The 22,306-nt window shown below is 45.7% G+C and overlaps 1 protein-coding gene across 1 annotated transcript in view; it reads right to left on the reverse strand.

Annotated features, from left to right (window-relative positions):
* Cnksr3 (CNKSR family member 3) overlaps window positions 1–22,306 on the reverse strand; it is a 91,436-nt gene that overhangs the window by 33,749 nt on the left and 35,381 nt on the right. The window contains exon 2 of the mRNA XM_055615841.1: window positions 10,856–11,019. Within this exon, the coding sequence (XP_055471816.1) occupies window positions 10,856–11,019 (164 nt within the window). The remainder of the gene's footprint in view (window positions 1–10,855; window positions 11,020–22,306) is intronic.

The following is a 22,306-nucleotide window of genomic DNA, read 5'->3' on the forward strand; positions in this document are numbered from 1 at the left end:
TAGATAGATAGATAGATAGATAGATAGATAGATAGATAGATAGATAGATAGATAGATAGATAGATAGACAGACACACACACAGACAGACAGACAGACAGACAGATAGATAGATAGATAGATAGATAGATAATAGATAGATAGATGATAGATACATAGATAGATAGATAGATGATAGATACATAGATGACAGACAGATAGATAGACAGAAAGATGATAGATAGATAGATAGACAGACAGATAGATAGATAGACAGACAGATAGATAGACAGATAGATAGATAGATACATAGATAGATGACAGATAGATAGATGATAGATAGATACATAGATAGATAGATAGATAGATAGACAGACAGATAGACAGACAGACAGACAGATAGATAGACAGACAAGTAGACAGATAGACAGATACATAGATGATAGATAAATAAATACACAGATACATAGAAAGATACATATAGATAGAAGACAGGTAGATAATAATAAATAATAAGTTTTGTATTGCAATTTTATCTTAGGCCCCATTTCAGATTAATAACCAAATAATATGAAACTCTGGTGTGATTCTAGGAACAGGGATATTGTATTTTGTTATAAATACGTTTGTGTCAAGTCAATATCTGGTCCTTTCAGCAAAGAGAGGAGACATTCCTGGAGGCATATGATACTGTCTCAATAGAATTACAAAGGTGCCATTGGGAATCTGGGCGCAGCATACTGGACACTTGCTATGCTGGAAGCTGGGCTAAGCTTGACTTGTGACATTGAGAAAAGTGGCTGGTGAAGGCAGAAATGTGCCTGCAAGTTCAGCACCTCAGTTAGGGTTTCCAGTGCTGTGATGAAACACCATGACCAAAAGCATCTTAAAGAAAGGACTGTATTTTCATCTTACAGCTTGTAGTCCATCATCCAAGGAATTCAGGACAGGAACTCAAAGCAGGAACCTAGAGGCAGGAGCTGTGGCAGAGGCTATGGAGTAGTGCTACTTACTGGCTTGCTCCTCATGGCTTGCTCAGCCTGTTTTGACTATGACCCTGAAATGAGGTCACATGAACAATTTTTACTTATCTCATGTTGACACTCTAAATGTTTCACAGATCTCAGGTGCTTGACCTGCATTACTACTTAACAGCTGAAGAAACTCAGGCCCAAGAATGGTATGTCACCAAATGATACAGGTGACCAGAGACGGTATCCGAAGATGGTGTGCGAGCCCAAACGAGCTTAGCATGCTGTGTACTTCCCCTCCCAACACCCAACCCAAGGGAAAGCCAAGACAGGGGACGGACAAAGGATGGACAACAAGGGTATGGGGACAAACACTTCATCCAGCAACTAGACAGTTAGAAGCCAAGCTGGACCACATGATGTGTCTCAAAAAACAAACAGACAAACAAACAAAAACATAAAAGAATGAGGATAAACTGGTTAGGAACTGTAGAGCAAGTAACCAAAAATGCTTAATTCAAGGAAGTCCTCTTTCCGTGATCCATCACCTCTAAGCATCAGGACATCTCAGAACTGGCTCCAGCCACCTTGCTCTTGGGGACAGCACAGTCTGTACATCTAAAGCATACACATATCCTGGGGTTTGCAGTAACTTTTCTTTTCCAGCAGGAAATGATTAGTTAATAACAAATGGCTTTGGCTTTAGTGAAAACAACTCTAACTGTGAATAGTTTACGGGAGATTTAAATTTGCATTGCTTCTTTCAAAAAAAAAAAGTTTCAGGAGCTGGAGAAACGACTCCGTGGTTAAGGTCAATGGCTGCTCTTCTGAGGGCCCATGTTGTATTCCCCACACCCACACGGCAGCTCACGACCGTCGTGACTCCAGATACTGTCCTCTGCAGACACTGGGCACGCCTGCAGACAAAACTTCCAAACACACAGAAGGAAAATACTTTTTTTTTTTTAAGACTTAATTTTTTTTTTTTTATCTTTTATTTTTTTTATTAATTACACTTTATTCATTTTATATCCCTCCATGAGCCCCTCCCTCCTCCCCTGCCAATCCCACCCTCCCTCCCCTTTCTGCATGCATGCCACTCCCCAAGTCCACTGATAGGGAAGGTCCTCCTCTCCTTCTTTCTGATCTTAGTCTATCAGTTCTCATCAAAAGTGGCTGCATTGTCCTCTACTGTGGCATGGTAAGGCTGCTCCCCCCTCAGGGGGAAGTGATCAACGAGCAGGCCAATCAGATTATGTCAGAGGCAGTCCCTCTTCCCATTACTATGGAACCCACTTGGACACTGAACTGCCATGGGCTACACCTGTGCAGGGGTTCCAGGTCATCTCCACAAATAGTCCTTGGTTGGAGTATGAGTCTCTGGGAAGTTCCCTGTGTTCAAATTATCTTGTTCTGTTGCTCTGCTTGTGGAGTTCCCGTTCCCTCCAGCTCTTACTATTTCCCACTTCTTACATAAAATTCCATTCACTCTGCCCATCAGTTGGCCATCAGGCTCAGCATCTGCTTAATTTTTAAAACTCAGAGAGGCCTGGAGAGCTGCCTCATCAGTTGAAGCCCACATGGCTCTTGGGGAGGGCGCAAGCTGGATTCCTGGCCCCCACGTCAAGCAGCTCACGACCATCCGTACCTCCAGCTCCAGGAAATCTCATACCTCTGGCCTCCACAGGCACCTGAACTCACATGTGCATACTCAACTCAGGCACACAAATAATTAAAAGCAAAATGAAATCTTTTTGTAACTTGGAAGTTTTGAAAGGACTTAAGACAAGTTTTAAAAGCTTTTATATAAAATTTGAAAGAACACAAATTTCAAAACGTTTTTCAAATTAACATTGATATCTTATCTAAATCTTACATTACCTTATTCTTTTCCCCCTGTCATTGGGTTTTTCCTAAAGTCTAAAATAAGGGCTGGAGAGATGGCTCAGCGGTTAAGGGGACTTAATGTTCTTCTAGAGGACCCAGGTTCAAATCTCAGCACCCACATGGCAGCTCACAACTGTCCATAACTCTAAGATCTGACAGATAGACATACATGCAGACCAATGCACATAAAATAAAGGTAAATAAGGTCTAAAATAGAATATTCTCATTCTATGGAGCAGAGGAAGTAAGGATGAGTTGCTTTCATGGCTTTAACTTCAAAACCTCACAAGTGAAGGGATAAGGAGCCCATAACACAGCTTTTTTAGAAGGGAAAGCCTGAATCTGGGAAGCCAGGGGCAGCTCCCTCAGCCTGTCAGTTACCCACGTGCTAACTTATACCAAGAGCATTCAGTTCACTAAAAGCAGAAGGGGCCAGTGTCTGCGGCTAACATCACCACAAATGACTCACAATTTTTATTCCCATATGACACTCACTTCTGGAACCCAATGAAGAATAAAATACACTTGCAGAAGACTTCACGCTGCCTTCCCTAGCAAACCCACCACTTTATAAATAAAGGCGAAAAGGAGAAGGGTGCTTTCATAACTGCTTCTTTCCATTCTCCATTTGGGTTTGTTCTAATTGGTTTCTTTCACCCAAATAAATCATAAAACTAAAAAAAAAAAAAAAAAAAAGATAAGGTGTGCATATACTTGAACAGAATTTTAAAAAGAAGAAAAGTAGGGAGATGTCCCCTCCCCTTTGTTCATACTCCATAACAAAGAGAGAACAAGACATGAATTCTATTAGCTGGAAAGAACCCTACTGTAAAGGCATAATAGGAAAAGGATTGCCGACTTCAGGTCCCCACAACCAAAGGGAAAATGAAGACTTTCTCAGACCAGGTCTGATTATTTTCATGAGTCTTTGCCCTGAAACCTGCCTCCTTCAAAAACTGATCTTCTACAAGGCACCAAGAACACTTGAATAGGGCTGAGTGTGTAGCTTGGTGTCAGTGTTTAGCATGAGGAGAAGAGGATGAGAAGGAAGAAAAGAATGTGGTGAATAAACTAAATACTTCCCTGAAAGCCCTCCATGGGTCCTTCTGCCTTGGTGTGGCCTTGTTAGGGGCTGACTATCTGCAACCCTCTCCAGGTCTGGGTGAGAAGCCGGGAGGTTTCTCAAGTGGCCAGAAGGAAAGAGGGAAGATTCTCGTAACTTCCTTTTTTTAATTTAATTTAATTTTATTAATTACACTTTATTCACTTTGTATCCCCTCATAAGATCCTCCCTCCACCCCTCCCGGTCCCACCCTCTCTCCCCCTTCTTCATGCATGCTCCTCCCCAAGACCACTGATAGGAGAGGTCCTCCTCTCCTTCCTTCTGATCTTAGTCTATCAGTTCTCATCAAGAGTGGCTGCATTGTCATCTTCTGTGGCCTGGTAAGGCTGCTCCCCCTCAGGGGGAGGTGATCAAAGAGCAGACAAATCAGATTATGTCAGAGGCAGTCCCTCTTCCCATTACTATGGAACCCACTTAGACACTAAACTGCCATGGGCTACATCTGTGCAGGGGTTCTAGGTTATCTCCATGCCTGGTACTTGGTTGGAGTATGAGTCTCAGGAAAGACCCCTGTGTTCAAATTTTCTGGTTCTGTTGCTCTCCTTGTGGAGTTCCTGTCCTCTCCAGATCTTACTATTTCCCACTACTTACATAAGATTCCATGCACTCTGCCCAACAGTTGGCCATAAGTCTCAGCGTCTGCTTTGACAATCTGCAGGGCAGAGCCTTTCAGAGGTCCTCTGTGGTAGGTTCCTAGGTTGTTTCCTGTTTTCTTCTTCTGATGTCCACCCTCTTTGCCTTTCAGGATGGGGATTGAGCATTTTAGTCAGGGTCCTCTTTCTTGATTAGTTTCTTTAGATGTACAGATTTTAGTAGGTTTATCCTATGTTATATGACTGGGAAAGAATCTTTACCAACCCTTTATCTGACAGAGGGCTAATATCCAGTATATATAAAGAACTAATGAAGCTGAAAAGCAGCAAACCAAGTAATCCACTTAAAAAATGGGAACAGAGCTAAACAGAGAATTCTCTGTAGAGAAATATCGAATGGCAAAGAAACACTTAAAGAAATGCTCAACATCATTAGCCATTAGGGAAATGCAAATCAAAACGACCCTGAAATTTCACCTTACACCCATCAGAATGGCCAAGATCAAAAACTCAAGTGACAACACATGCTGGAGAAGTTGTGGAGAAAGGGGAACCCTCCTCCACTGCTGGTGGGAAAGTAAACTGGTACAACCACTCTGGAAATCTATCTGGCGCTTTCTCAGACAACTAGGAATAGCGCTTCCTCAAGATCCAGCCATATCACTCCTAGTCATATATCCAAAAGAGGCTCAAGTACACAAAAAGGACATTTGCTCAACCATGTTTGTAGCAGCTTTATTTGTAATAGCCAGAAGCTGGAAACAGCCCAGATGCCCCTCAACTGAAGAATGGATGCAGAAATTGTGGTATATCTATACAATGGAGTATTACTCAGCAATGAAAAATAAGGAAATCATGAAATTTGCAGGTAAATGGTGGGACCTGGAAAGGATCATCCTGAGTGAGCTGTCCCAGAAGCAGAAAGTAACTTCTTAAAAGTATTTTAAAGGCACCACATACAGCTTTGCCTCTTCTTTTCCACAGTGCTTCAGGCTTTGGTCATGTTCTACTATACATACCCAGTGACACAGGATCAAAGTAAACCCATTGCCTACATCCACAAAATGGCAACCCAAGAAACATGTCATTTATAGTTTTCTATACATTATCAGCCCCCAGCAAAGACTCCCCTGCTGTGCAACACCTCTTCATCAGAGAGAGAGAACCTTTTTGAATGTGTGCTATGGGTACAACAGTGAACGGCCTGAGGGGGACACAATGCAGACAAGCTATGCTGATTCACACAGCGATTCCCCAATGTGGACATGCTGTGCCAACTCATACAGCGATTCCCCTGAACCCAAAAACCTGGGGTCACATCACTCAACACTGGTACTGACTTCAACCTTGTTCACACCTCATCTTCCTTTAGCCTTAAAAATACCTCTGTCTTCCATCTCAGTCTTCAGGAAACCAGAGCGTGACCCACTTTGCAAAGAGCATCGGTCTCCACTATGTTTCCTAGTACCCACTACCTGTTTCCAGCCAGTGCTGCCCCATGGAACTGCCCGAAGCCCTGTGCTCTGATACAGCAGCCAGTGGCACCCGCAGCTACTGAGTACTTGCGACACAGCACAACAGAGAGCCGACTTTTAATTTTAATTAGTCCTCAGTTACTCAGCCGACTGTGGCAATTGTTCCCTCGTGAGAACAGGGCAACTATGAAGCCTGTCAGTCATCCTCTGCCATAGAAACGTAGGGTAGAAGTGGTGGGATTTGAACTTATGATGGTTTATCCACTCCTCACCATCTAGCTATGATTCACCAATTTGGAGAATTCTTCTCTCTGGTTTAGGTCCCTCTCCATTCTAGTTGTCCTTAGTCATTGCTCCAAAACTTTCCAGTGATTTTTTTAACCCCTCTGTCCTTCTGTCCTTTCTTAATCCAACTTCTGTCCACTTCCTGCCCATCAAAACAAAAACAAAAACATCAGCTAAAACAAGTTTACCTGGAAACCTTTGTTGTTGTTGTTGTTTGAGACAGGGTTTCTCTGTATAGCCTTGGCTGTCCTGGACTCGTTCTGTAGACCAATCTGGCCTGAAACTCACAGTGGCCTGCCTCTGCCTCCCCTAGTGCTGGGACTGTAGACATGGGCATGTACCACTGCATCCGGCACCTGGAAACCTCTTAACAGCAGCAAGGTCAACTACAGCTCCACATTATCTGCCCAGCAAATGAATTATTCAAAACAAAGCCTTCTCACTCATGTGGCCCTCCAAAGATCTGCATGGCATCAGATTGATTAAATAAACACTATAATTATGCTGCATAAGAGTAGTATTTTACAGGAGATTATACGAAGACTGAAGACATTCAATAAAACCATATTAGACTCCCTCCCACCCAGAAAAACACTTTTCCTTCCAGACTCTGGGGAGGGATGTCACTCCTCATTCCTCCTCCTCCCTGCAATGCAGCCCGGGTTCACTGCTTTACAGAGCAGGTCCCAGTGAGACTGAGGTCAGAGCGTGGTCTACAGAGGAAATTAGGAGGAAATTGTAGGAGATAAAACACAGCTTTAGGTTCTGGCACTGGTCCAGCTTTGTTCATTTCGGTGCAGTGTTTTAAGAGGTAGCGAAAAGGAAAAAGCCAAGAGGCTACCCACAGGCTACTGCTACTTCTTCCCGCCTTCCCACCCCCGCTCTCCCCACCCAAAACATAATGTGTCCGCAGCTGACCTGTCCCCTTCACCTTCATGCTTTGGGTTCAGACCAATTTTCTTGTCCTCAAAGTATACTGCAAAGTGAAAGAGACAGACAGGACAGCGCAGAACATTCTAGCAGAAAAGACGGCAAATCCATGCTCCCCTGAAAGTGTAACAGGAATAAACTTGAGCATGTTTGGCCCTGAAGAGCAGTTTTAATAATAAACAGGCTGCTAGGGCACATCCCCAGCCACGCAGAACGCCCATGTGTGTCCACAGCCGCATCTAAGGTCACAGTTACTGTACAGCTGAGGGGAACAGACACCACGTTCCCCCAGGGGTCAAGAAGGAGTAGCCTGGAGCAGAGCCAGGATTGAGATACAAAAATCCTGCCTCCCAGGCCAGCACTCAGACTACTTGGCCACCGTGTCTCCCTTGTGGCAGCTCATTTATCAACCACATATGATTTCCCCATTACTTTCCTAAACAAGAGTGGCGCATCTCAGAGCAGAAGACAAGGCTCTGTCCATTTTAAGACAAAGCATACTCACAATGCGGCAATGGTATAGAGTCAGTGGGATGCAGACCAGTGGTGGCAGCGTCGCCACGCACACTCGTTCCCACCGTTCTGGGCGATGTAACCGTATCTCCCCTGGGCTCCGGTTCAGAGTATTGCTAAGCCAGCCTGAATGCTGGGGACGGTATGCGACCCTGACAGCTAAGTGAGCAACTTCGTAAGCACCATGACAGGAGTCCCACCCGGGGCCTGCCAGTTTGTAAACAAACGCCCTTACAGGCGTTCTGAGGCCACATCTGAATGAATCACTTAGGAACCATGGGTATCACTGCACAGGACTTAGGCAGAGCTCAAACACCCACCAGCTAGAACAAAGTTCACATTCCTGCCCATCCAGCTGCCATTTCTTTGGCTGATTATTTCAAACAAAAACACTACTTATTTAAACAGAGTGAGTATCTGTGAAACTCAGAGCACTTTTTATAGTAGCAAAAACAGAAGTGAACATTTAGCATTTCTCATTTCAGGTTAGAAAACGGCATCTTCATTCACAGCTGTCTCCATCATTCTGTACCTTATAAAAGATTGAAAATAAGGCTAATACAGACATGTTCTGGTATTTTGTTGCTGTTTTTGTTTTGGTGACAGATAACACTTTTCGATATATGACAAGACTGTAAACATTTCAGACTCTGGAGGGTATGTGGCCTCTGTTACAGAGACTCCATTCTGTCCTTGCAGTACAAAGACGGCCTCAGGTAATAAATATATCAATGACTACGCACACTGAGTTCTAATAAAACTTTATTTGACAGACAGAGGTGTGATGTATGTGTGTTAGTGGGTGTAAATGTGGATAAAGGATAGGACACGGGAAAAGAAGAGCAGAGAGAGTAAAGATAGGTGCTGGGGAAGAGTGAGGTGAAAATACATTCCAAAGAAGAAAAGAGCCTGAGGGAGAATTAAAAAAGGGGGAGGGGGAGGCAAGGAGGGGAGATAAAGGGGAAGAGAACCCACTAAAATACACCTTGTTTAAAAACACCATGTTATCTAATACCTTGTATGTTAATTTTTAAATTCATTCGTTCATTTGGGAGGGGGAAGAAAACAGCTTGAGGAAGCCAGCTGGTAAACACTTCCTTGTAAGTATGCGGTCCTAAGATCAGCACAGTATGCCCAGCACACAGATAAACAGGCCGCACATGATGTCACACGCCTGCAACGGGGGGGGGGGGGGGGTTGCAGACAGAAGGATCCCTGGGGCTCACTGGCCAGATAATCTACTCTAAGTGGTGAGCTCCAGGCCAGTGAGAGACCCTGTCTCAAAAGTGGACAGGGTTTCCACAGATAACACTCAAAATTGTCCTTCAGCCTCCCCGCACAGACACACACACATGCACATGCCCTTAACATGGATGTGAATGCACACAAACACATGCATACATGCATAAAAAAGTGTGCCTGACCGAGCTCATAGCTCATCATCTCCCAGCCTTTCCTCTAGTAAACATCTTGTTTTTCTCCTGTTGTTTTCCACTGATGCTTCTTTTCAACACGTTAAGAGTGAGGATGGGAAAGAATCTTCACCAACCCTTTTTCTGACAGAGGGCTAATATCCAGTATATATAAAGAACTAATGAAGCTGAAAAGCAGCAAACCAAGTAATCCACTTAAAAAATGGGAACAGAGCTAAACAGAGAACTCTCTGTAGAGGAATATCGAATGGCAGAGAGGCATTTAAAGAAATGCTCAACATCATTAGCCATTAGGGAAATGCAAATCAAAATGACCCTGAGATTTCACCTTACACCCATCAGAATGGCCAAGATCAAAAAGTCAAGTGACAACACATGCTGGAGAAGTTGTGGAGAAAGGGGAACCCTCCTCCACTGCTGGTGGGAATGTAAACTTGTACAACCACTCTGAAAATCAATCTGGCGCTTTCTCAGACAACTAGGAATAGCGCTTCCTCAAGATCCAGCCATACCACTCCTAGGCATATATCCAAAAGAGGCTCAAGTACACAAAAAGGACATTTGCTCAACCATGTTTGTAGCAGCTTTATTTGTAATAGCCAGAAGCTGGAAACAGCCCAGATGCCCCTCAACTGAAGAATGGATGCAGAAATTGTGGTACATCTACACAATGGAGTATTACTCAGCAATGAAAAATAAGGAAATCATGAAATTTGCAGGTAAATGGTGGGACCTGGAAAGGATCATCCTGAGTGAGTTGTCCCAGAAGCAAAAAGACACACATGGTATATACTCACTCATATAAACATACAACATAGGACAAACCCGCTAAAATCTGTACATCTAAACAAACTAAGCAAAAGAGAGGACCCTAACTAAAATGCTCAATCCCCATCCTGAAAGGCAAAGAGAATGGACATCAGAAGAAGAAGAAAACAGGAAATAACCTAGGAACCTGCTACAGAGGGCCTCTGAAAGCCAGAAGAAGAAAACAGGAAACAACCTAGGAACCTGCCACAGAGGGCCTCTGAAAGGCTCTGCCCTGCAGACTATCAAAGCAGAGGCTGAGCCTGATGGCCAACTGTTGGGCAGAATGAATGGAATTTTAGGTAAGAAGTGGGAAATAGCAAGAGCTGGAGAGGACAGGAACTCTACAAGGAGAGCAACAGAACAAGAAAATTTGAACACAGGTAACTTCCCAGAGACTCATACTCCAACCAAGGACTATTCATGGAGATAACCTAGAACCCCTGCACAGATGTAGCCCATGGCAGTTCAGTGTCCAAGTGGGTTCCATAGTAATGGGAAGAGGGACTGCCTCTGACATAAGCTGATTGGCCTGCTCTTTGATCACCTCCCCCTGAGGGGGGAGCAGCCTTACCAGGCCACAGAAGATGACAATGCAGCCACTTCTGATGAGAACTGATAGACTAAGATCAGAAAGAAGGAGAGGAGGACCTCCCCTATCAGTGGAGTTGGGAAGGGGCAGGAGGGGAGGAGGAAGGGGTTTATGGGGGGATACAAAATGAATAAAGTATAATTAATAAAAGTTAAATAAAAAAATTAAAAAAAAAAGAGAGTGAGGATGGGCTGAACCTCAAGAGGACTTGGGAGACTGAGGACCTGAAGAACGTCAGCACAGAAAAGGTCACCTTCTCCCAGACTAACCAGTGCACAGAGAAGGTCAACGGCCTCCAGCACCAGCTCCTGGTGTCCAATCCGCGTGACCCCCAGTTCCTCGAGATCCTGGTGGGAGATCTTTAGCAGCTGCTCCCCATCTATCTTCTCGCGCTCAAACTTGTGGACATACGGCTGCAGGCAGTCATCTAACCCTATGAAAATAAAATAGGGAAGGCCCGTTACTGTCAAGCTGTCACAGAACGCCAAGCATTGCCCACATTTAAACCAGTCTTAGCAACCATCAAATACGCTGTCGCTGTGCTGTTGGGACTTGATCATCTCCGCATGTGCTCCACCAGAAGGGCACCTTTCCTGAGGCACCTTCTCATCTCAAACTCCCAATCGGACCCAGAGCACAGCTTTATGGCTGGCGCCCCCCATCTCCTGTAAACTAAAGGGATAAACAACAACCCCCACTAATTTGAAATATTAGTCTCTGTACTAAAGGTATGGTACCCATTTGCTGAGCAACCCCTCTCCAAGGACAGCATTCCTCGCCCAGGAGGCCTGCCAATCAAGATGCTTGCTTCTGTGGTTGATACACAGCCAGCCCAGCAACAATGCTCCAGGGATAGATTCAGGGATAACCAAGTGACTTATGCGGAGCCAGTCATTCTCTTCCTTGATATGTGATATGCAGATACAAGAAACAAAGCGAAGTCACGGGACATGACCATGGCGGAGGGCGGGCACTTCTTTGGTCAGTTTTCTGAGAATAACTCCATTTGAGAGAGCAGAGAAAGCACTCTGACTAGGACCTGCAGTCCCTGGATCTGACTCCACCCCAAGAGTCTCCCACCTAAACAAGCAAATCCTCCATCTGGCTTCCCACTGTGGGGGATGAGAATTCTGTGATGAGTACAGGCATTAAAGGACAAGGTGACAGCCCCCAGGCCAGGATAATTTTCCAAGTCACATACTACTTACTGCAAGTAATGCCTCATCTTTTTTGGTTTTTCGGGACAGGGTTTCTCTGTGTAGTCCTGGCTGTCCTGGACTCGATTTGTAGACCAGGCTGGCCTCAAACTCACAGAAATCCACCTGCCTCTGCCTCCCTAGTGCTAGGATTAAGTGAATGTGCCACTGCTGCCAGGCTTAATGTTCTTATGAAACCACTAGGTCGAGTAAGACAGACAGCCTTGGGAATCTTTATTCCTATACACAGAATTTCCGGGTCACCTTCTTATCAGGATTTCTGTGGAAAAAAATGACTTCAAACCAATTAATCTGCTTGAGCTTAACAAGAAGACACCTCAGTATTTCAAAAGATTATATATATGATGAAAAGAGACACTATTTATACAACTTCAATGCCTACATGAAGGACAAACATTTAATTTAACTGACCAAAGCATGTGGAAGGCATCCCAACACAGATACATGTGGCTGGACACGTATGTAGGCACATAGACACACTTCCATGCTCATGCATTTATCCCATTCAACCTTTTTAAAAACTGTGTCATAGGTGGGTATTTTAAAAAGTATTTAAAATACTTTACTTACTTGAGTACTTGGCAATACTCAATTCCATAGGTCTTATAATCTGAAGCTAAACTCCATCTCTGCCCCACAAATTTCCACTACTTTCCTCCTGGTAAGACACACCGTGAGACCATCTAACCTTTCTGAGCACACATCTATACAAGGGAGGCCATGTCACAGCAGGAATATAGGGGGCATGTAAACCCAACCCTCGCCAACATCCTTGAGTGTTGTCCGTGGCACGAAAGTCAGGCAGGCAATGGAGGTTGAATACTACCAGGTACTGAGACAGATGTCCCACCTGGGGTCAAAGGCCACCCCAGCAGTAGGCCAAGTGTCTACTGTCTGCCAATAGATCTCCCTGCAGCAGTGACAAAAGCTAAGACTGGAAGCCAGCCTCCTCGATACCCTGTCTTGGCTTTCCAGATGAGGAAAGTAAGGCTCCTACCAGGTCTGTAATCAGCTACAGTCATGAGTGGGGAGATGCCATGAGGATCAATTCTGCCTTTGCTTCTCTTCAGTGGAGACCAAAGACAGAAGCCAGAATTAAACCAAGGTCTGCCGGCCATGGGCCTTGCTCTTTCATGTTCTGCCTAGTAGATGAGGCATTTTGACACAGGACAATAAAAACCCTTCTCTGACACCTTCCTGAGTCTAATCACAAAGCCATTACTATAAACCAATCACAGACTCTTAGCAGAATGTAGAAGGTTCTTCAGATCTCAATGAACAAAAATGGAGGAAGCAAAGACTGTAATATTTAGTCGTCTCTAAGCCTTATCATGAGCAAACCCGACACTCTCTTCCCCAAGATGTGGCCTTTTCTAGCCTACTTCTAAACTTTCAGAGGATGTTTCATTAGTCATAAAGGTTCAGAACAGTTACGTTACACTAAAACCTTGTGTCCAGCCAAAACTCATACACTGACAGCCTAACTCCCAAGACCTCAGAATATATTTAGAGCTTTCAAAGAAGCAATCAAGTTAAAATGACGTTGCTGATAGGGGAGGTCATCTTCCCGTTTCCTCTGATCCTAGCCTATCAGGTCTCATCAGGACTGGCTGTATTGTCTTCCTCTGTGACCTAATAAGGCTGCTCCCCCCTCAGGAGGAGGTGATCAAAGAGCCAGCCACTGAGTTCATGTCAGAGACAGTCCCTGTTCCCCTTACTAGGGAAATGTCAGAGACAGTCCCTGTTCCCCTTATTAGGGAATCCACTTGGAGACTGAGCTGCCATGGAGGAGATGAGGGAGGGAGGGCAGGATTGGGAAGGAATGAGAGAGGGGGCTAGAGCCGGTATACAAAGTGAATAAACTGTAATTAATTTTTAAAAATTTAAATTAAAAAAAAACAAAGTCCAATCTATTAAAACAATTACAGTTTCTCTAAAACTATATTAAAAAAATGACATTGCTGGCATGCTTTCAACCTGTGACTGATAAACTTGTAAGGAAAAAAGAGATCACGGGGAAAAGGTAACTATCAACAAGCCATAGAGAGAGACCTTAACCCCAGGCTTCCAGCCTCGGGAACTGTAAAGATGGAAATTCACTGTTTCCACCCTCACTGTCCCTCACTCTCTGACACCAGAGCCCAGGCAATGCCGACAAAGCTAACTGTTCTATACACTCATCCACAGATATAATTTCCCATGGGCCAATGGGACTAACACCGATGCTCATGGTACCAGGAAAGATTATTACTCAAAATTCAAGCACCATGCTGACAGACTGACTCACACTACTTTATATGGACAGAATAGGTTCAACCATTAAACTTACAACAAAAGGGCTGGGAGCATAGCTTGGACGCTGGAGTGTTTAGCTAACACACACATAGTCTGGACTCCATCTCTAGCACATAAAGCCAGGCAAGGTGACACACACCTGTAACCCAGCACTTAACAGGTCCATTCAAGAAGGGATATGTCCAATGACAGCCTCAGCTATAGAGTAAGTTTGAAGCCAGGTGGAATACATGAAAACCTCTCTAAAAACAGGCAAAATGCACCGTGGCTACTGGAGAAACAGCACCCCCTAAAAGGTAAGGAGTGTGGATAACACAGAGTCCACCATCATTTCCAAAATCCACAGAGGAAACGAGGTGTCGGAAGCAGAACGGCAACCCTAAGGAAGCGTTTGGGGCACTGAGAAGCCAGATGGATTATAATGAACATTGTGGCGCTCAGGCTGTAAGGATCAGAAGTTGACTATGGAAGTTCACAGACTTCAAGCATGGCCTCCAGGCTTCTAAGGGGGTGTGGGCAGTCTGAGCTCAAGTCACCAGAAGTGCCGAGATGCAGTATTATGGAGTGAGGTGGGGTCAACACTGAATAACTGTGTCTTAAATGGCATTGCCCAGGACTGCATTACCCCAGGGCACCTATTTATCCTATTGTTTACAATATAATTAGGCATTGGTGAACAGCTGATTTAGACTATTGCTCAGCCCCACAGAGGAGAGGGCTTAGACACGAGTTAACCAGTCTAATGGCTTCTGCTTCACTCTCAAGTATCCTGTCTTCCAGGAACTTACAAGAGACATGGAGTTAAGTAAAATTAAGTTAAACGCATGCCACTTACCCAAAGCCAAACTTCACATTTCATCTTTATTAATATGACCCAACTCTGGTAGGCCCACTGGGTTTGTAAGATTCTTACGTGCTAGAGTCCAAATAGCTGATTCTGGCCCATTATGATGTTTGTTATTTACTTTTAACACAACTTGTTTTTGTCACACTAAGTCTTACAGTGGTGGCTAGAGATCAGACATAATGGAAAGAGAGCTATTAAAAATACCAAAATTGGGCTGGCGTGACAGCTCAGTGGATAAAGGCACTTGCCGACAAGTCTTACAGCATGAGTTTAATCCCCAGGACACAAACAGTAACAGGTGAGAACTGGTTATATCAAGGTATCTTCCGATTCCCATGGCATGCACATGCCCCCCCACACACACACACAAACACACATGCAAACAAAGAAAATAAAAGTTTAACTAAATAAACCAAAATTGATATTTCTAATCAATGATGATCAAGATCTCTCAAGAATCATCTGAAACATAAGATTCCCTAATCTTTACTAAGAAACTCAGTCTTATATGTGCACTACCATGACGGTTTGAATGGTAACTCTCCCCCATGGTTCTGGGAATTTGAATGTTTGTACCCAGTCAGTGGAGCTGTTTAAAAGGGTTCGGAGGTGTGGCTTTGCTAGAGGAAGTAGGCGGCTGGAGGCTGGCTTTCAGAGTTTAAAGACCCTTGCCCTTTCTAGTTCTCTGCTTCCTGCTTACAGTTCAGGATGTGCTCTCGGCTTCCTGCTGCAATCCTCATGCCTGCTGCCTGCCTGCCATGATGAAAACTAACCCTCTGCAACCACAGGCCAAGAAGCCCTTCTGTAAGCAGCCGTGGCTGCAGTATTTTAGCACAGCAACAGAAAACTAACGAAGACACGTTCTTTCTGGTTTTAAAAACATTTCTAAAACTTTATCTTGTTGTTTCTTTTTTTTTTTTTTTTATGTTTATGTCTTAAATAACAATGTGCCTGGTGGTATAGCACTCGTGTTACTTACAGATTATTTCTATTTTTTTTCAGATTTATATTCATTTTTTACTTTATATGTAATGGTGGTCTGCCTGAATGTATGTGTACGTACCATGTGTGTGCCTGGTGTCCTCAGAGGGCATCAGGCTCCCTGGGATTAGAATTATGGATGGTTGTTAGCCACCGTGTGGATGCTAGGCATCCCGGGTCCAGTGGAAGCAGTAAGGACTCCGTGCTGAGCCACCTCTCCAGCCCTAAATGTCTACTTCTCACAGTCGCTGTGTGCACATCAATACCTGCTTACGGAAGCGACCGCCTCTAAAGCTCAAAAAAGACACTCTAACTCCCCTCCTCCTCCAGGCTGCCTCGTTAACTTCCCTATTGGGTTAATTATCTTGAAATTGACAGGGTTCTCTAGGCTAAATTCTTAAAACCATCTTCCTACTATTCTCATTCCCCGCCCTTCGCACTCACGGGCTCATCTCCACTTTCTGTCGCCCGCATCTGCTGGGTATCCCTTACACGGCCTAAGTGTCACCCAAAGATCTCTCTATCTAAAAGTCTCAGTCCCTAGCCTACGCGGTTGAGAGGTGGTGAAACCCTTAGGACTGGGACCCAGGAGGAGGAAGGTAGGTCACTCCGGACACGCCCATGAAGGAAAAATTGGGCTCTTTCCAGCTGTCAAGATGTATACATCCTCCTCAACCCGACACACTCCCACCATGCTGTGGTGCTACCCCAGGGGCCTGGACACAATACACCAACCAGCAAAGGAACAGAAGCTCCAATCCTGTGAGCCAAAACAAAGGCTTCCTCTTTTGAAGCTGATTATCTCAGATGCTCTGTTACAGGAACGGAAAGGTGATGCAGCCTTGTCCCCGCCTTTCTGTCTGAACTGTCACAGCTACATACACCCCTTCCCTGGGTTTCTGCAGGAATCTAGAAGCCAGACATGTGCTCAGTCTCTTACTCCTCCTCACTGACCCTCCGTAAGTCCCTCTAAGCAAACCATCCCACAGCCACGTCCCAGCCGAACATGGCGCCACACGCCCTCCTGAAAACGTCTCTGCAATCCCACCTTTCCACACTCATGTGACAAGTAAGGCTGAGAGAATACTCATTATTGATGATCCCTCAGAGCTCAGCAGATACACCCTGAGTCCAAGTCCAGTGTGGGCCTGTCCTGAGTAAAATGTCCCTGGAACATGGACAAGCTTCCCTGCCTCCGGCCACCTCTGGGCAGCAGCAGTGCTGAGTGAGTGAGCCAAGGACAGCAGAGCCTGGCAGCCTGAACCGAACCCCTCACTGCCTCGCCCTCTGTGGAGAAAGTCCACAGGCCTTCGCTCCAGCTCCTGGCAGCGACATGCACAGCGGTGACACACCTATCAGTCAGAAAAACAGATCCAGCCAGTCCATCTGAAATTAGGCAACCCTAATTATTTTCACTTCTTTTAAATAAGTCTTTACGGTGAATTTTTACAGATCTGAACATGTGCCAGAAGATTCCCCTGAACTTGTTATCTGCCTGAAGTTACCTCCTGAAGTCTAATTTGCACACAATAAAATCTGGCCATATTCGATACGTAGTTTGGTGACTTCTGACTGATATGTACAGCATGGATCCACATGGCCTTCACGAACCACACATTTCCACCCCCATAATGAAAGTATCCCCGTGTCTGTGGTTACCTCACAAAACGAACCTGAAGGCCCCATTACCCAAGTGGCGGGGTGCGTCCCAGCACCTCCCCCGCAGATCGAGCATGCAGCAAGCCAATGTCCTCACAGGCTGCCAGTCGTGGCTCAGGTCTAGCCTGTCCCCCTGACAGGCCGATGATTTTAAGCTACTCTGGAGAGAGGGCTCCAGGACAGACACCAGGTCTGAACAATGGGCTGGAACCTCTGAGGAACTGGAAGAGTCTAAGAGTGGCTGCTTCCTCGAGACAGGCGAACTAAACTGACTGCCTCTGCTTGTATGGGAAGAGGAAAGAAACCACTAAAAGCCTACAGTCTGAATGAACACCCTCAGAGCTAAGAAGATAATGAGTAAATTAATAAACTTACACAGGCTTCAGGAAAAAAAAGAAAAGAAAACTGTTTGGAGGAGCCAGGCTCTGTCCTGAGTCACACCTGTGTAAGCTGAAAGCTGGCAACCAGGCTCCATGCCCTCCTCCCTGAAGCAGAGACTGCCCCTCCCCCACCCCTGGGCAGAACAACCAGACATATCATGAAGATGGAGCCAGCAAGTGTCCTGGAAGCTCAGTAAAGAGCCACCAAAATTCTTTCTTTTGTCTACAGAATAAGCAACTGACTTCTGAGGCAAAGGAACACAGCACAAGTCATTTTTACTCTACCAAACTGGGATGGGGGAAAAAGTAATGCTACAGAAGTTTGGAGCCACAGCCATTTAGGAAAAACTGGTCTGTACCTCAATGGAAGAGTTACTGAAAACACAGCACATAGTCAGCTGCTTGAACTTAAAGGAGCAGAGCCAGCCCAAATGTGGCGACAGCAAGCTCTAAGGCACTTTCTCCCCAAAGCAAATGCTGGTAACCAACATCCTCCAAGGCTGACATCACTCTGAAGACACGTGAAGAAACAAGAGGCAGCCACCCTCTGGGATGTACTACATAAGACAATATATACTTGAAGAAGGTCTGGCACTAGCAAACACGTCCATCCGCACAGGACAGCTGTAGTTGCTGGCCATTGCAGGCTGAATCAAAAGCAGCTTTCACCAGTTCCCCACACTGACATCGTGGCCCCAGCAGCAAGCCTGCACTCTGGGCCTCACTCCTGGCTTGCTGTAGTTCTATCCAGTGGAAAGTTCCACACAAGACATAGCTATCCCCTGCCATCAGGAATCCATGGCAAACTGCCAGCAGGTTAGCCTCTTCCATGCAAGCCTCATATCAAACTGCATGATCCAAATTCCCAGGCTGAGGGCTCAATTAACCTGCATGCACAGGGACTGCGGTGTTCCCGCTGCACCTGTCCACATGCTCTTCGGTGGAACCTTGCTGTGGCCAAAGGGGACCCTTGCCAGGTGGTTATTCCGACAACTTGCTGACAGAGAGTCAATACTCAGGGGCAGGACATTCTTTTCCTCTAGGTACCAGAGCCTTGCCTGCGATGGACAAAGATGAATGGGGAGTTCAGGGGGCTTAGGCAAGTGCAGAAATGCAGAGACCTTCTGTGCTGGGCCCTACAGAAATGGTGTGAAGGGTAAGCTACAGGTCACCTGTCCTGCAACTGCAGACAGAAAAGAAGGCGATGGGGAGACGCGGGTGGCTCCACTGTTTCTTGGCTCCTTGACTTTCTGCAAATAACCTCTCTGTGCCTTTCCTAGTTTGAAAACAAGAAAAGTTACACTATGCTCTTTATGGATGATTAATGTATTAAAATGTATAAAGAGGTTATTATTCTCAAAGCATTTAGAAATAGAAATAGTAATGCATAATTTAAATGGGGAGTAAAAAAAGATGGGAAGAGAAAGGAGGGAGAGAGGAAAGGTAAGAGCTTGGAGAAGTTGGGGAGAGGGGAGAAAGGAAGAGGGAAGTAACTAGTTAAATCACACAACCATGCAAGGCCTGGTCTAGCCATTCCCTGGACTGTTGAACTGCTTGAAGCTGGGATGCCTGAGGGACATCTGAGGGTCTGCTGACAACAAAGTAATACCCTGTGCAGCTGCTGCTTTTGCTGTGAGGCAGTAGGAGTCAGGGAGAAGGGTGCTCAGGTGCATGGAGGCCCAAAAGAGCCGTGGGGCCAGAGACAGATACCAAGGCAACTGGAGCTGCTGGCAGGCCATGCTGATGTTAATGAGATCCTCCACACGTGGCTGTACAACTCACCATTCAAAGGGCACAGTTCGCTGAGTTTTAGTGTCCTCAGAGTTATGCCATAAATTTAGACTCTTAACAACATCCTACCAAGAAGTCTTGAACTTTCCCCTTATCCTCCAATGCCACCTCTGGACAACTGGTCCATCTTCCATTTCTGGATTTGCCTGGATCTTTTATACATTTATGATTTCTATGCACTTTATATTCAAGACCACAGAAAAGGGGCCTGGAGAGACTGTTCTTGCATGGGACAAGTTTGGTTCCTGGCACTCATATCAGGAGGCCCACAACCACCCATAAGCCCAGCTCCAGGGGATTTGGCACCCTCTTCTTGCCTGCACAGGCACTGCACCCACGTGCACAGACACAGACACAAAATACAATAAAATCACTTTCTAAAAGACCGTGGGATACGTCCAGTTCGTTAGTGCCATCTTAACACAGCTTGGACGTCTTGTCCTTGCTCCTAGCCCTGCTAGCTTCCTCCTACCCTCAGGATCAAGTTTACAGCTAACAAAACCTATGGTGATCTATCCTCCTGCTTGCCTCCCTGACATCTCCTATCCCCTGGTGCTCTAACCACTACATCAACTACCTGATTCTAACAGTTTGACTCTCCCACAATACTCCTCTACCTCCAATGTCCATCCTCCAGCCTAAATTCTGATCTCACACCAGCAAGGAGAGGGCAGCTGATCAGAGTAAGACTTGATGCCCCCTTCCCGGGACCTGTGTGAGCTGCAATGTGCCCACTAGCCCACACTTGCCTCCCGCCCTCAGACACACAGCCAGGTCCATTCATGCTCCCTAGTTCACCATTTGACCTTTTGCACTGCCTCGCATTGAGGAATGTACTTTCACAAGGGTTCAGTGAATGACAAAGAGAAGGAGAAAACCTAGCTGAGGTTGAAGAGCCGGTTGGAGAAGTGGAGGGGTAAGTGAGGCTTAGGCCCCACCCATGGAGATCCTTCTAGATCTGCTTGTCTAACAGGCCCCTCTCCACGTTGCTTTCCCCTTATTTGTCATCTCTGCATCGGACCTCCCGCTCCCTCCCTGGCCCAAAATCCCTACCTGCTTGCTCTAACTGCGATTTTTCAACAGAGTCATCTCCCTAGTCCCAAGAGGCCAAGGTTACCCTCATTCTCCAGGATTTTCTGTTTGTACCACCCTGAGGGGACCACCACGGATGCCCACTGTCCCCTGCTGCCCCAGGGATACTGATCTCACACTGCCTCTTCTCTCACGTTTGCCACGGCAGGGAAAGGACCCAGCCTACAGCACTTCCACCCGGCACAGATCACACAGTCACACAGTCACCAACCCTATCTCCTCCACCAGGGCTGTAGTCTGACTTGACGCTCCCCAATGCTGCCTTCCTCCTACCTTCATCCCAAGCCCTGTGACCAGAAAGGGCCCAGCAGTCTACTACAAAACCAACCCCACCAGAGGTGTCTCAGTTTCTCTTCAATTACTGTGATAAACCATGTCCACAGCAACTCGTCAGAGGAAGGGTCTATTGGGGTTTCCAATTCCAGAGTCCATCACTGTGGTGAAGCCCACCAGCAAGTAGGAACGGCAACTGGACCTGCAAAGAGTCGAGGGCTGGAATCTCAAACCACGAATGGGAAAGAGAGAGCACATGTTTCAAAGCTCAAAGCCCACCCCCAATTACATACTTCCTCTAATAAGGACACACTTCCCAAACCTACCCAAACAACGTCACTTATTAGGGATCAAGGATTCAGATGTGCAAGAATCTGAGTGACATCTCATTCAGACTACCACACTAGGACAAGGAAGGGATACCATCTGTACAGTTAACCTGTGAGGAGCATAAGTTCATACAGACCCAGAGAGAGCAAGCACGTACAGTGGCTACAGACTCCTGGTTTCCGTGTTCAACTTAAAATGTCTTTTACACATGAAGCATTTGATTTACAGACAGACAGCTCATGTGTGGCTCCGCTGAGACCGGGCCTGCCTATAGAGATAGATGCAGAGCCATCGGCCTCCCACTGACAGGACCTCAGAGACTGCATCCCTCTACTGTCCTTCCCCTACAGCTATGGCAAGGAAGAGAAACCATGTATAGGAGGCTTTTGAGCTTCACAAGAGAAAAGTATCTGAGCTGTGGAAGCATCTACAGGGAACATAGCCTGAATCCTGGGAGGGCAGATCCTGCACCCATACCAGAAAGGAAACTAAACCCTGAGCCAGAAACAGAGGCCCTGCAGGAGCCAGTGTACAACATGGCCTAAGAACACTCTGTGCTTGTCAACAAATGCTGACCTAAGTCACGTCCATATGTCTGTGAGGCAAAACATGAGGATTCAGACATCTCACCAGAGACTGTTCCATCTTTTTCTGATAGGAAAATCCAAAATAAAGCTAGGCATGGGAGCACACACCTTTAGTCCCAGCACTTGGGAGGCAGAGGCAAGGGGATCCCTGAGTTTGAGGCCAGCCTCGTCTACAGTATGAGTTCCAAGACAGCCAGGGCTAAACAGAGAAACCCTGTCTTGATAGATAGATAGATAGATAGATAGATAGATAGATAGATAGATAGAT

Source organism: Psammomys obesus, unplaced genomic scaffold (assembly GCF_907164565.1).
Source record: "Psammomys obesus unplaced genomic scaffold, mPsaObe1.curated_primary_1811, whole genome shotgun sequence".
Lineage (NCBI taxonomy): Eukaryota > Metazoa > Chordata > Mammalia > Rodentia > Muridae > Psammomys > Psammomys obesus.